This window comes from Phyllobates terribilis, unplaced genomic scaffold (assembly GCF_046119375.1).
Source record: "Phyllobates terribilis strain yellow unplaced genomic scaffold, ASM4611937v1 Scaffold_11__3_contigs__length_659146591, whole genome shotgun sequence".
In the NCBI taxonomy this organism is placed as follows: Eukaryota; Metazoa; Chordata; class Amphibia; order Anura; family Dendrobatidae; genus Phyllobates; species Phyllobates terribilis.
The window spans coordinates 201,516,027-201,531,186 of NW_027362771.1; the positions used below are offsets into that span (position 1 = coordinate 201,516,027).

The following is a 15,160-nucleotide window of genomic DNA, read 5'->3' on the forward strand; positions in this document are numbered from 1 at the left end:
GTGGACAGATGATACCAAGATGAAGCTTTTTGGTAAAGCACACATTCTGCTGTTTACCGAAAACAGAATGAGGCCTGCAAAGAAAAGAACACAGTACCTACAGTCAGGGCTGTGGAGTCAGAGTCAAAGCCCTGGTGGAGTCGGAGTCTGTATAAAATGGACCGACTCCGACTCCTAAAATATATAATAAATTGGGTACAGTAGTTCAATGCAGTTTGTGGGGAATATTTTTTTCATAAGCATTTGGGAAAGAAATGAAATGTTCTATAATTGTCTGTCCTATTCCTGATCAAAGGGTCTAGACTTTTAGCTGAGATGAATCTGTGCTACAGTAAATTCATCACTTAAACATGAGCCATCTATGAGGGAGTCGGAGTCGGTGACATGGAAATTGAGGAGTCAGAGTCTGAGTTGGTGGTTTGGCTTACCGACTCCACAGCTCTGCCTACAGTCCAGTATGGAGGAGGTTCAAAGATGTTTTGGGGTTGCTTTGCTGCCTCTCGCACTGGGTGCTTTGACTGTGAGCAAGGCATCATGAAATCTGAAGATTGCCAAAGGATTTTGGGTCACAGTGTAATGCCCAGTGTCGGAAAGCTGTTTGCATCCTAGGTCATGGGTCTTCCAGCAGGACAATACACCATATGTGGCGCCCCTGCGGGTTCAGTCGCCACAGAGGTACTGCATCTCACCCAGAGGTGTGGTATCCCACTCTCAGGTAAGGATAGTGTGCTGCCCGGGACCCTAACACCTGCATCCAACACGTCCACTTCAGTAGGGCAGGGCGAGATTGCTCCTACGGGAGAGCACAGTCCCTGGTCCCTGGCTGGAGTGGAGGGGAACCTAGTGAGGGGGAACCATGTAGTGGGTGTGGGTGGAGGACGTAGATCTGGGGAGCACTTGTGAGGGAGTGATATAAAAGAGGGAGCCATCTTAGAAGGACAAGCCAGTCAGAGGAGGAAAGTGAGGGAAGCAGAGGCTCTGCAGGAGCTCTGCTCCGGAGGCAGGCCTAGTGAGAGGCCCCGGACTGAGAGAGGAGAGGGAGCAGGAGAAAGGCTCCAGGAACAGAAGAGATCCCAGGGGTACGGGAAGTGCTGGAGGCCACCCATACGCCCGAATCTGCCAGGCTGTGGAGGGATCGAGCCGCAGAGGGGACCGGCCCCTAAACTAGTGGAGAACTACAAGGCTCAGCTAGGAACCGGAGGCTGCTGTACTTGCAAGGTGCAGTGGCCACATCCGCAACTATATCGCCGAAAAGGTGGCCACAGAGGGTCCAGGGGACTGCTGGTCGCCCGACAAGACCCGAGGCTACCGGATTGGGACACTGGTTGCGAGGCGCAGGGCAGGAGGGCGAGAGCCAGCGCAGGAAGACGACTGAGGAAGACGCATAGAAAGGGGTCCTGTCAGGCACTCTTGAATTACCTGAGGGATTGCTGAACCCCTGCCTGGTGAACGAAGCACGACGTGGGAGGTTGTGGTCCAGACCCTGTAACCTGAGGAACTTATCAACTGTGAGTAAACTCTGAATACTGCACCCCACTGTCTCTGTGATTATTGCTGCGCCATCAACCCCTGCACTATAACGCCCAGCATAACCTATAACATCTACACTGCCCTGGAGCTAAGCTCTACCTGTGGAGAGCCACACCATCCCTGCTGCAGTAACATCCGCTCCAGAGGACCTGCTCCGCAGCAGCGGCTCCCTTTAGCCGCATACCACAGGTGGCGTCACAAACTTTGTACATAAATCCCCTGTAAATTATCCCCCTGTGTTGACCGCCCGGGTCACGGACCGGGTCACCGCCACTGTGACATCCCCCAGCATCTACCGGCCCGGCACCGGGTACTCCACGGCCCAGGGGGCGCGTCACAAACGTACTTCAAGAAGCACCCAGAAATTGATGGAAACAAAGTGCTGGAGAGTTCTGAAGTGACCAGCAATGAGACTGGATCTAAATCCCACTGAACACATGTAGAGAGATCTTAAAATTGCTGTTGGGTGAAGGCACCCTTCACATATGAGACACTTGGAGCAGTTTGCAAAAGAGTGGTCCAAAATTCAAGTTGAAAGGTGTAAGAAGCATGTTGTTCCAATACACACGAAGGAAATAAACATATATAACAAAACGTGTAATTGCAATAATTTTCTGGGAGAAACACTTTCTGGAACAATATCAAGGGTGACAACACTTTCGGACATGACTATATGTGCTGCCACATAAGTTAAGTGCCAGGACTAGTCCAAAAGGTGTCTGTTCAGTCATGTACAGTCTCGCCCTATTTTCTAATATCGTGCTCACACAGGTATAATTGATGTCAAAGCCAGCTCTTCTCAGCATCTTGTCTGCTCCAAATCCAGCGCACACTTCGTAACAGATATGACTTCAGATTTGCACATTGATCTATTAATACCCTGGTACACTTCCTCGGCAGGTGGGCCAAAGCCATCATCACCTTTGGGAGATTGTGTAAGAATGTTTGGGAGCGAAGGGGACTCAGCTTTACCACTAAGCTAAAGGTTTACCGCGCAGTGGTCCTTACCACACTTCTTTATGCCAACGAGACCTGGACGAGCTACAGCCGGCATGCTAAACAGCTCAATCACTTTCACCTGAGCTGTCTCCGCAGACTTTTTCACCAGGTGGCAAGGCAATGTCCCAGACAGGGCAATCTGGGCTCTGCAGCGTTTACACTCTCCTGCTGAAAGCTCAAGCCAGGTGGGCTGGACATGTGGTCAGGATGCCAGACAGCCGATTGCCTAAACAACTGCTCTATGGACAACTGTTTCAGGGAAAGCGAGCATTCTGGGGGCAGAAGAAACGTTATAAAGACTGGTGTAAAGCTTCTTCTCAAAAACCTTGTAGTCAACATCAACAAATGGGAGACGCTTGCCCTGGAATGTTCAGCTTGGCGAGGCAAAATAAAAGCAAGCTGTGAGCAAGGCACAATCGACATCTTCTGTCCGAACCACAACCAGTTATTTATGTCATGTATGTGGGCAAGCCTTAATGGCCAGGATTGGCCTCATCAGTCACTTCCAGACCCACAGCCACTTACCCTTCTCTAAACCCATAAGTCATGGTCATCTTAGACTACGAAGGACGAATAACAACATGTTCTGAAGTCACGTCTCTTTCTCTGCATGCGCTGTAGGTAGAGCACAGAGAGCTATGCTGGGACAACAATCTTGCCTGCGTGGGTGTGATAATGGCAAAAATTGTAGTAATGCCCCATTCTGGTCCTCATCTTGTAGTAATGCCCCATCCTGGTCCCCATCTTGTAGTAATGTGCCCATCCTGGTCCTCATCTTGTGGTAATGCCCCATCCTGGTCCCCATATTGTAGGAATGTCCCCATCCAGGTGGCCATATGTCCCCAATCAGGTGGCCAAATGTTCCCATCCAGGTGCCCATAGTGCCCATATGTAATCACCCAAGTTCCCATAGTGCACATAACAGAGAAAAAAAAAGATTCTTCTCACCTGTCCTCTGTTCCCTCGGCATCCTTCTGCACATGCAGCATGCAGGCACCATAGTCCCCTTGACGATCGCGGCCCGGTTCAGGAGCCACTGACATCAGCGCTGTAGTGCAGTGTATTGCCGCGCAGAGACCGGCTCTCTGCACAGCAATACCAATGCCAGCCACCGGCCTATCAGAGGCCAGCAGCTGACATCAGCACATGTCAGTGACGTCATACGCCGCTGCGCTGGGACGCAGATGTCAGCTGCTGGCCTCTGATAGGCTGGTGGCTTGCATTGGTATTGCTGTGCAGAGAGCCAGTCTCTGCGATGTATTGCGTTCCAGAGAGCCGCTAGCTCCATGTGCCACAATACCTATACAAGCCACCTATAGAAGGGGGACATTATTAAAGGAAGGGACCAAGATAGAGGACAATATTTATAGTTGTGGGGACATTCTTACAGGATGGGGGACATTATCATAGGATAGGGGCAGAACATAGGACATTATTACAAGGTGCGGCCTGGACAGAGGATATTATTACAGGATGGGGACCAGAATGAGGAGCATACATTATTTAGTTTATGGGGGCAAGTGGTCGCCATTCTTACTGTATGGTGCCAGTTGGGGGACATTATTGCTGTATGAGGTTGGGAGGACATAATTTCTATTTGAAGCCAATTTGGGGACTAAAAAAGGAAAATAAAAAATGTAAAAATTAAAGAAAAAAAAGTATAAATAATAGTAGAGTAACATTGTACCACTAAAACTGCTGTTTTATATAAAACCCAAAGTAAATAAAAATAGTACACCAAAACTGTGCGATAAACCCTATGATGATCACCATGAAAAAGAAAGGTCTTTCATTATACTGGCACACAAAAAAAAATAGAATAAAAAGTGATCAAAAAGTCTTATAAGAAAAAAAGTCCTTTCATGCCAGAAAGAATGGTGCCTGCAATGTTTGAGACCCCTGTTTTAGTATATATTTTCTACTAATGTATACAAATAGGCAAAGATAAACTTTACCTTGATTTTTTTTTTTAATTTAAACTGCATAATTCCTCAGTTGTCGCTGTTAAACTGATTGCAACAGGTTTTATTTTTTTTTTGTGCCCCTCCATTCTAAAGTTATGCCTCATCTCTCAACCCCCCCAGTAGTAAAGATGCAAATTTTCTTTTCAACCAACTGGGCGTATACCACAGAACGTCTATGTGGGTATTTGCTTTTTCTCCTTTATTATGCTGGCCTGTCAAAACAGGGCATCACCATAGAGCGGAAAAAAAGCAAATGTCTACAGAGAAGGTGACTGCTACAGACAAGATTTGTCCCATGTGAACACGGTGAGAACTCCAAAATTGCCGCGTCCCTTCTCGCCTTGGAGCACAGAAAAGCAGCAGTCCTGGTGAGTTGGAAGGCAGGAGATATGCAACACAGTGCATCTCCTGTAATACAGTCGGGTCGGGCGCTCTAGTTCTCCAGCACTAAGTAAGTGTTATGCACACGCCCGGACTGACTGGCGTGTGCGGGTGTTGTGGTTCCACTGGACCATGGACCGGAGAGTGCCTGGAGGGGCGTGACTAAGTATCTGGCCGATCCGACCAAGGTGGCACGACGGCATACGACGCCAGTGCACCAGGGAGAAACCGGGCAGAGGGACCAGGTGCTACTCCAGGTCAAACTCCGGACACGGGGGTTGACCCACGCTGGGATTACTGGAACAGGCAGGTTAGGCTGGCACAGACTGGTGGATGTAAGCAAACACGGCAGGTATGCAGATGGGTGGATACAGGCGAGTATGCAGGCAGGGAGGTACTGGCCGAAAGGACGGGCTGGAGCACAGAGAGGTTAAGACCCAGTACAGACTGGGACACAGAACCGCAGATGCGGTAGACAACCACAGCAGAGAGGGAACGCCCGAAGCGGTGGACAAGAACAGAGCAGGACGGGGCTGCAGGAGCAGCGAGCACAAGCAGGGCAGGACAGGACTGCCGGAGCAGCGGGCAGAAGCAGGGCAGGGCGGAAACCGCAGAAGCAGTAAGCAAGATAAGAGCAGAGCAGAAACCGCAGGAGCGGCAAGCAAGGCAAGAGCAGAGTGAAAACCGCAAGAGCGGCAAGCTAAGCAGGAGCAGAGCGGACACCGCAGAGCAGTAAACAAGGCAGGAGCAGAGCAGAAACCGCAAGAGCGGCAAGCTAAGCAGGAGCAGAGTCGTAAACAAGGCAGGAGCAGAGCAGAAACCGCAAGAGCGGCAAGCTAAGCAGGAGCAGAGCAGAAACCGCAAGAGCGGCAAGCTAAGCAGGAGCAGAGCGGACACCGCAGAGCGGTAAACAAGGCAGGAGCAGAGCAGAAACCGCAAGAGCGGCAAGCTAAGCAGGAGCAGAGTGGACACCGCAGAGCGGTAAACAAGGCAAGGGGATAGGACTCTGTTAACAAAGAACAGACGGAGAAGGAAAGGCAGAACCAGAAGCACGCACAGTACTTACATAGAAGTAGCGAGCGTACACTAAATTCACAACAGAGGTACAGAGACGACGAGAAGGAATTTAGGAGCGAGTTCAGACTCTGCAGAAAGACGCAGAAAACAGACATAGAGGGAAAAGGGAGACAAGGTTAAAGTAGAAACGAGGCACAGACAACAGGGAACAGAGGAACGGGAACAGAGACAGCAAGGCAGGAACACAAACAGGACTCTGTTCAGACGGGAACAGATACCGCAAGGCAGAGACACAAACAGGACTCTGTTCAGACGGGAACAGATACCACAAGGCAGGGACACAAACAGGACTCTGTTCAGACGGGAACAGATACCGAAAGGCAGAGACACAAACAGGACTCTGTTCAGACGGGAACAGATACCGCAAGGCACAGACAGGCAGATCTAGGAATACGGCCCCTAGAAGGCGAAAGAACAGGCAAGAAGCGTGTTCACAAGAACAGACCACAGTTCAGACACAGAACTGGAAAACAGGCAGGAAAACAGGATAGGACCTGGCATGTCAGAGACAAAAAGCCAACTGACCAGAAACAATGCTCAGGCGCCATCTTGAGGAAGAAGGTGGTATAAATACCCAAAGATGGACAGCAATAGGCTGAAGGTGCAACAGGGGCGTGTCCGCAGCAGGTACAAGAAACAGGAAGTTCAGCGGGCGTCGCCCTATGCAGCCAAAACAGACAAACAGACAGCAAGGAGGGAAGCCAGAGAGACATTCTGGACTGGAGATCAAGTGCGCGCTCTTGCACAGTGGGAGATGGACCACCATGCAAGGACGCCGCCAGGTATGTTACAGTAAGATATATCTCATCGCAGAAGAACACGCTGAGCCCGGCCCCAGCTGTGACCTTCTTTTGTGCGCTTGCTTTTTCCACTATAAAATACGGTCATGTTCTGATTGGCCAGTGTCATAGAAGAGTAAAAGTAAACCCAGACGAAGAGGTACTGTGGTATACGCCTAGTTGGTTGAAGGGATCAACATCTTTATTTTTGGGTACATAATTTTAAAACCGCGGCACAGAATATTAAAAAAAAGAAAAACTATTCCAGAGACACTAAAACTACAGCAACTGGAGGAGGTAGTCGGTTTAATTTAATAAATCCAGTAAAAGTTTACTATAAAACATGTAACGTGTCCTGAAACTGTAAAAATTTTACTCAACATATTGTATTGTAGAGATCAATTTATCCAAGTTAGAATGTCAGTTTTCAGCAGTTTTCCATATTTTATAGGCAGCTGGGTCTAGACTTGGTTCCAAGGAAAGAGTTTGCAATGGTAGATCCAGAAGACATCAGTGTTACTGAATTATACAGACTAGTAAGTATGATACCACCATGGAATCAACATTAATTTTATCCATTCACGTGTGCTGTATCTCCTACTACCTTGAGAATTGTAAGTTTGAAAATAGTACAATTTTTGAATGTATAAAGTGACCTATAAAATGAATGTGCAATGTGTAAACCTAAACTTTATAAAAATGACCACTGTATTTGTTACCTGTATGATAGTAATTTTAGTAAGTTGGCCAAAAATGAAAACCATTGCTTTTTATCTTGAAAGAAATTTCAAATTAAAATAGCTTTTTTAGATAAAGCAGGAAATTATTGTGTTGCATGCCATTGTGATTTATTATGTGGGAGTGACCTAAAATGTAGTTATTGTTGTTATGCAGCTACCCAGAATCGAACAAAATCTTTCATAGTATATATAGTAGAAGTCTGATTGTTGTGGTCCGATAGCACAAGCAAGTATAATAAACTTTCTAATATACTTTAGCAGTAAAATGTGCTTTTTTTTCTTAAATTATGAGAAATATCCTCCCCTCCCCCCTACCTCATGAACTCATCATTCACTCTGAAAAACTACAAAAATCCATCCTGTTCAAGACCAGATGATTTTCCTTCTCCTTGTCTATTTAGATACGTGGGGGAGAAGGAAGGCAGAAGTAGAGACAGAGACCAACCTTTCTTTATACTATGTCATTTCACTCAAAGCTAGATTCACAGCTGCATTGCTTAGTACTACTGTGTAATGTCCTCCATGCTGCTGATGACCATGGAGAGCAGGAATCTCTCATGTCTATGTGTACTCTGTGTGGGAGAAATTGTAGCAGCTAGTCTTCATCCAATAGTTCAAATACAGCTGAAAATTAGTGATATGGATTGTAGAGAGTAAACTTGTGGAAAAAATGCAGGATGCAAATCATATAATGGCTAGATAGTGTTATTACGCATGTAAACACACGAGGGGTTATTAAAAAAAAAGTCAGTAAAAGACATGTATACTTTAACATGTATTTTGATCATGATTTGCTTACTGAAGTCTAAGGCTCTGTTCACACTTTGCGTTTTTGATGTTTTTGCTGCTTTTTTTTTTCTGCAGTAAAACCTGCTCTCTTGGCAGAAAAGAAGCAGCGTAAAAAATGCAGGTTCTGGTGGGTTTTTTGGTGCTTTTTTCAGGATCTCAAAGTTCAGCTTTCCTTCCCCCGCAGAAGCGTGAACACAGGTCACCAGTGGCAGTGCATTGAGTTTGTAGAACACGGTTTACTTTCACAGTTTGGTCAGCCATTGAGTTGCTCAGGCATTGTTCAGTTTCACAGTATACAAAAATAAAAAAGAGTACACCTGCACAACACCACTGAAGGTGTGAATATAGCCAGAGCCAATTATTACCCAAACTAAATTTGAAATGTCCTAGGTGCTCTGCCACAAGATTGTTCAATGTCCGCAATGAAGAATAACCGAGAAGGCGGCACTCACCATTTCAGTAAAAACATCTTAGTCCTTTATTTCATATGTGGAACTTGGACACGGTGTGCGGGTTTTGGAGGAATGCACGGTGAGAAAGAGGAGACCGGACGAAGGTCATTTCGCGCTCGAGTAGCGCTTTTACGGGTCCAAGTATTACCGTCCGGTCTCCTTTTTCCCCCTGCATGCCTCCAAAACCTGCTCACTATTTCCAAGTCTCACATATGACATAAAGGACTAAGATGTTTTTATTGTTCAATCTCACGATTTGGTCGGCCATGGGTGTTGTTCAATCTCGCACCTTGGTCAGCCAATGTTTACTTTACCAATGTTTACGCATCACTAATATAATTAAATTGTACTAATCCAAACTGCCATCTCAGGTGACCAAGACAAGATGGTAAACTTGGGAAAAGTGCAAAAATAAATGGGTTTCACATACTGCTGTACTTACTTTTTTCACTAAAAGGGCAGCAAAACCTTATACTTGCATTATTTTTAGCATTTTTTGCACCACCCATTGTTTTCAATGGGTGAAAAACGCTGAAAGTGACTTGCTGTGTTCTCCAAAACCCAAGGTTTTGCACAAAATACTGAGGACAAAAAAAACAAGCTGTGTGCATGAGACTTCTAAAATCTCATAGACTTTGCTGGACTATAAAAGGCAGGTGAAAATTTGCATAAAAAACGCAGCAAAAACGCAACCTGTGAACATAGCCTAAGACTGAAGGTTGAGCATGCCACCCTATCCTCATACTAATTGTGCAGTAACAGGGTACAGAGGGCTCAAGACTCCTATTCTAATACACAGTGGGGCTCCCAGGAGGAGACATTTATGACTTATCCTATCAACTGGTGAGAAATGTCCAGTATGGCACAACTCCATTGTGGTTATATGCCATCAATATATGCCAATGTAGCTTCTATCTAGTCCTACGTAATTAAGGAGATCTGGCACTTGAGGGTGAGCTTTATTATAACTTCAAAAATTTTTCATGGAACAAAGTCAGATCACTGATCTTTTTTGCACTCAGATGGAGCACAGACACAGAAAAAAAGACACGCCAATACCAGCAAGCAGCCATCACCTATTTGTACAGATGAAGAGCTTGATGTGCTCAAATCTAGGAGAGGAATTAGAAGTGATATTCTCACTTTATGACAGCAAGGAAAATCGACCAATAAGGTAAGGAGTTTGTTTCACTTGGTAAAAAAAATTGGATACAAATATTTCAGCGTTTAAGTACGCAATTGTTTTGAACTCTTTTTTAACGATCTTTGCGTTAAGCTATAGAGTGACAAAAAGCATGTAATAGGGCATTACCCAGGCACACTGGGCGTTAGTACTGCAGTTTTTGCTCTCCTTGTGGTGTTGTGTGAAGCACTTATAAGGGCTGGTGTAAGTATCCAGCTCCTGCTCTCCACGTGTTGGAATGGTTTCAACTGTGAAATGGTTTGAAGAAAGGAATCTTTACGACTTTGAAACGCGTAGAGAATTAAAACTGCATGTTTCTTCACCACTACTCTTCCTTGGAATTTATTCCACCAGCAGGGCAGATTTGCCGCTTTTCTGGTCTTTAAACTTTTTTAATTGTATTGACATTTTCATTTTCAGTATATAGTTTTCATATTGAATTTAGGTTGCCTGCTTTCTTATTTACCATCTTTGTCCTATCACCGTTTTGCTAAAAGACTGGTGTGCTTTGAAATTTTTTTAAAAATATTTATGAATGAACCGTATGCATATGAAATGTAGAATGTATGTTGAGCATGAACGGGTACTTTTGTCATTTTTTTTTTAAATATTGCATGATTTACTTCAGTCAGGGGTGGGCATTTGATTTTTCCGTGGGGCCACATGAGAGACAATGACTGTTGTGGAGGGCTGAACCAATAGGCTGAAATTAATTGTGCTCAATATTAATGTTACAATTAATATAAAATAATTATAGTTATCACTTAATATTGAGCAGAATTAAGTATGCTGACATCCCCCTATAAACCGTATGAGCCTACATACAGTCCCCCTATATACCATAATGAGAGAGAGAGCCCACACATAGCCCCTTATATACCGTAAGAGCCCCCACATAGCCTGCCATGTATAGTTTGTGCTCCACGTAGCCTCTGATATACAGCATGTGCCCCACACACCCCCCTATATGCAGCATGAGCCCCCACATAGCCCCTTATATACAGCATGTGCCTATATAGCCTTTTATATGTATGTGCCCCACATAGCCCCACTATGTGCAGTATGTGCCCCACATAGCCCCTTATGTATAGCATGAGTCCCACATAGCCCCCCTATGTACAGCATGAGCCCCACACAGCCCCTATATACATATAAATATCCCATACACATGAAAAAAACAACACATACTCACCTTGCTCCTGTTCCCCCAGCGCTCTGTTTCTCCTCTCTCTGATGCACTGACTCTCCGCAGTGCACAGCTGATGCGCTGAAATTACATTATCGCAACTGCTGTCTCACACGCTGATTGGTGGAAGATGGAGCCAGCGGCGCCGTCCTCCACCAATGTGTTCACTGCTGTCTGCATCCAGAGGATGCGGAGAGCGGTGACAGTGAGTGGCTGCGGCAGATGGACAGCGGGCAGGGGAGGGAACAGTTCGGCCCATGGGCCCCTTTTTCAGCCCTTCAGCTGTCTCAGTCCTGAGACATCAGAGGGTCTGATGTGGCCCCCGGTTTGTGCTTTGCTCAGGTCTGCTTTAAAACGTAATTCCAATTTCAAAACTAAAATGACAACACTACTCTGCAGTATAATCTTATTTCTAAATCACTCTGTCAGAAGGTTTTTGCTGTCTACTCACAGCACAGATTGCCCGTGGTGTGTAGGCTGCGTTCTGCTCCTGCTTCCAGGCTACAGTCTTCTGTGCAGGAGCCAAGGATCATAAGATTTTATAGTGCTTGCTCCCGCACTGAAGACGTTAGTGAAGCATGATAAACAGGTACTGCCTAGTTTAGTGCAACCCGCAGCACAGACCTTGGGAGCTCCATGCTGTGAGATAACAGCAAGAATCTCTAACAGAGTGATTTAGAAAAATTATTGTACTGCAGTATCCTGCTCTATAATCATTTTGTTCTGTTTTTTAAAGAGGCGGAACACTTTATAAAGTAAAGCTTCTTGTTGAAGCCACATGACATGACCAGGTTTTTGTCACCTAATCTGAGAGCAGCATAGTGTAGAGACAGAGACCCTGATTCCAGCGATGTGTCACCTACTGGGCTGCTTAATGTAGATTTGATAAAATAGTAGTTTTTTTTATCGGCAGGATATTATCATTAGAAGACTGGTAAATCTGCTGCCAGGTAGTCAAACATATTTGTGAGCTCTGTATAATCCTGCCCCCACACCGTTCTGCCTATGCACAGTGCACACAGCTACCAATCAGTGGTGTGGGCGGGATTATACAAAGCTCCTCATTCAGAAAACTGCTAGATCTGCAGGGGATAAAACAGTGATTTTATCAAAATGACAGCAAGTAGCTCAGTAAGTGATACATCGCTGGATTCAGGGCCTATGCCCCTACATTATGCTGCTCGTAGATTGGGTAACAACAACTTAGTGACTGATTCCCTTAAAATAATTGGGCAGCAATGTTTAATCCTGTAGCTATTGTCTCTGGCTAATAGAGGGAGCACACATGTGGGAAACCTCACTCTTTGTCATCCATACTCCCTAATGGAAAGGGATTGTCCTGGTGGATGGGGAGGACAGAGCATGCTGCACTATTTCTTTTGGGAAAAATTACTGTACTTGTGTGCACATAGCCATATAAGAAATGGTACTTTTCTTTTTTTTCACTTTTAGTGCTGTGTGGTGCAACGTTTCCTATTTTACAAGATATTTGCTTTGTTGTGAAGTTGACTAAAATCTTTCTCCTTTAAGCAGAGCAATACACAAGAGACATTTCATTGTGCTATCTAATGTCTATATTAGGGAACTGGCCTAATATATTTTGTACTGGGACTGCTTATAATATAAATGCATAAGAGCTGCTCAATTTAACTGAGGAAGATGAAAAAAAATTACCCTCTTTATTACATGTGGAAATTAGAAATGTACATGCTACCTCTCCAAAAATAATATTGTAGAAAGTAATGTATCTCAACATGTTAGTTACTTGCTTAAAATCAAGTGTATCCGAAATAGTCATCATTTCTAAACATTTAAATATGGGTTTTTTTTAAATTGGTTTTAGGGCAAGACTCCTGCAAACTTAAAATATCTTGCATAATAAATTTAAAATATCAAAGCTTTGAACGTTCTACACATGAAAGAGAAAAGTTGCCCAGATACCGAGAGCACAAATGCCCAGAATGTATTTTCTTTTCTTTTCTCTTGATAATTCCCAGATTTAGATTTCTGACAAGGTGATCATGCCTAACTCCGTCAGATTTACTGCTTTATATTTCTTCTAATATTCTGGAAAGTAACGTATAAGTAGAAAATGAGTGTGCTGCCCTGAATGTAATCCATCTTCACTAATTGTAGGATGATACCACAATATCTATGTTGTTAAAAACAAGGTAATGTGCTTTGGTTGCCGGTTATTTAGAGGGGCTGTCATGATGTCTGTGACAATATTGCAGCGACCTCTCTGAGCACCACTTTTTACAGATTTGGAAAGAGCTTGTGTATATGGCTCCGGTACGTTTTTTTTTAGTTTTTGTTCTTTTTTTTTTTTTTTAAATTGCTGACGATTTTGTACATGGTGTGGGTTGGATTAGATCATATTTGTATATTTCATGCACCAAAGTACAAAGAAACTTTAATTTCGAAGATTCTGAATATTAAAAGTTTACATCAGTGGGCAGCACATAGTTAAGAAAGATAAAAAAACCTACTTTTGGGTTGGCTGCTGATTTAATTGGCATCTTTGTCCTAATTTAACTTGCATGTTGAGACTGTCAGTGCATGCGTAGGAAGCTTTGTAGTATAAAAAATGGCTTCTTTGGAGAAAAAAAGGCGCTCTCTGCAAGGTTGCAATCATTACTTGTGATCAACAGCCTTCTCAGATGGAGAGATTGCCTTCATTTTAATCACAAACACCCAATTAAAAGGCCTAAGTGGATGTTGCTCATTGTGTATAGCCTTGTTAACATGTTGTGAGAAATATCTACGTGAGCTGTTCTTTCTTCATATTACCCTTCTGCAGAATTCTCCCTTTACCAGACAAGGAGCTTGGGGGGCTGATCCACTGGATGCTTGCTATGTCCACTCTACATGTCATGGGATATGCTCTCTAATTTCTTTGATCACCACTTAACTTTGACTTCATCTCTCTGGCAGTGTTCTACCCAAGTGAAGATCGTGTTGACATTCCCATTGTTTGTGCCATAAGAATCAGACAGGGTCATTTGGCCTCAGTATAAGGCTCTCTTTGATACAATATTCGGAGGTTTCTTTTTTGATCAACTCTTCCTTTTGCCAGTGATTTAGTAGCGATCTTTTAATAAGCAAGCCATCTTGTCTAAACACAGGATACATTTTTTTTAAATCCATTTATTGCTTAGAAAGTCATCAATTCACAAACTAGTACCAGTATTAGAGGATTTTATAGGCTATAGGAGGGCAGCTGATAATGTATCTGTTTGCCGTTCACCAAGATGAATTATTGTGTGCGCTTTCAACTTCTAATTGATGAAAACAATTTTTGATTTTTCCTGGTGTAGATTTTGGTGCTGCCTTGTATCATGGCCATATGGGTTACATACGCTCATGAAGGAGCCTCCAGTAAGTGCCTAGTTGTAGAGGCTGATGAGGGGAAAACGAATTAAAGGGAGTTTGTCAACTCCCTGAAAATAAACTATTTAGAGATTCATATAGGGGACTGAAGGACCTGCGGTGATGTCATAGTCATGTGACAGCAGGTCCTTCAGTGCAGTGTACCGTGAGCTGCCGGCAGCCAGGACAGAACGAATAAAGACTCCGGGTGCCATCGGAAGGTAAGTATATATTTATTTTTTACCATTCTTTACGGTCACACTATATAAATCCATGACGGTTGCATGGATTTATATAGTTTGACCAAGTTGTCATGCACTTTCCAAGTGATGCTAAAATCGCTTGGAAAGCGCTTGACAACCCGCATGCGGAAATGCATGTGAAGAACGCTTCACATCCGCATGTCCCTGGCAGGAAAAACGCATGTACAATCCGCATGTACAATCCGCATACTTTTTTTGTGCCAGGGGAGATGCAGTAACGCTCAGGAAAAATCCTGAGCATTTCTGCATCGTGGGCACATAGCCTTAAACTGATGTCATTGCTTTTTGGCTGGACTGCCCAAACTCTGGATGCAATAGAGAAACTATGTAATCAAGAATCGCCCTGGGATCAAATAGGCTTTTGAGTTATGTTTAGAGCTAAAGGTTTCTTTTTCTGTTTAGCTGTTGGTAATGCTATAGTAATGCAAAATCGTTTCTGCATCTGCCT

General features: G+C 44.3%; 1 protein-coding gene across 5 annotated transcripts in view; it reads left to right on the forward strand.

Moving 5' to 3' along the window:
- Nucleotides 1-15,160, forward strand: part of DOCK4 (dedicator of cytokinesis 4) — a 378,644-nt gene that overhangs the window by 144,499 nt on the left and 218,985 nt on the right. For all 5 annotated transcript variants that reach the window (XM_073651961.1, XM_073651958.1, XM_073651957.1 and 2 more), the window contains exons 7-8: nt 7,182-7,266; nt 9,734-9,885. In XM_073651961.1, the coding sequence (XP_073508062.1) occupies nt 7,182-7,266; nt 9,734-9,885 (237 nt within the window). The remainder of the gene's footprint in view (nt 1-7,181; nt 7,267-9,733; nt 9,886-15,160) is intronic.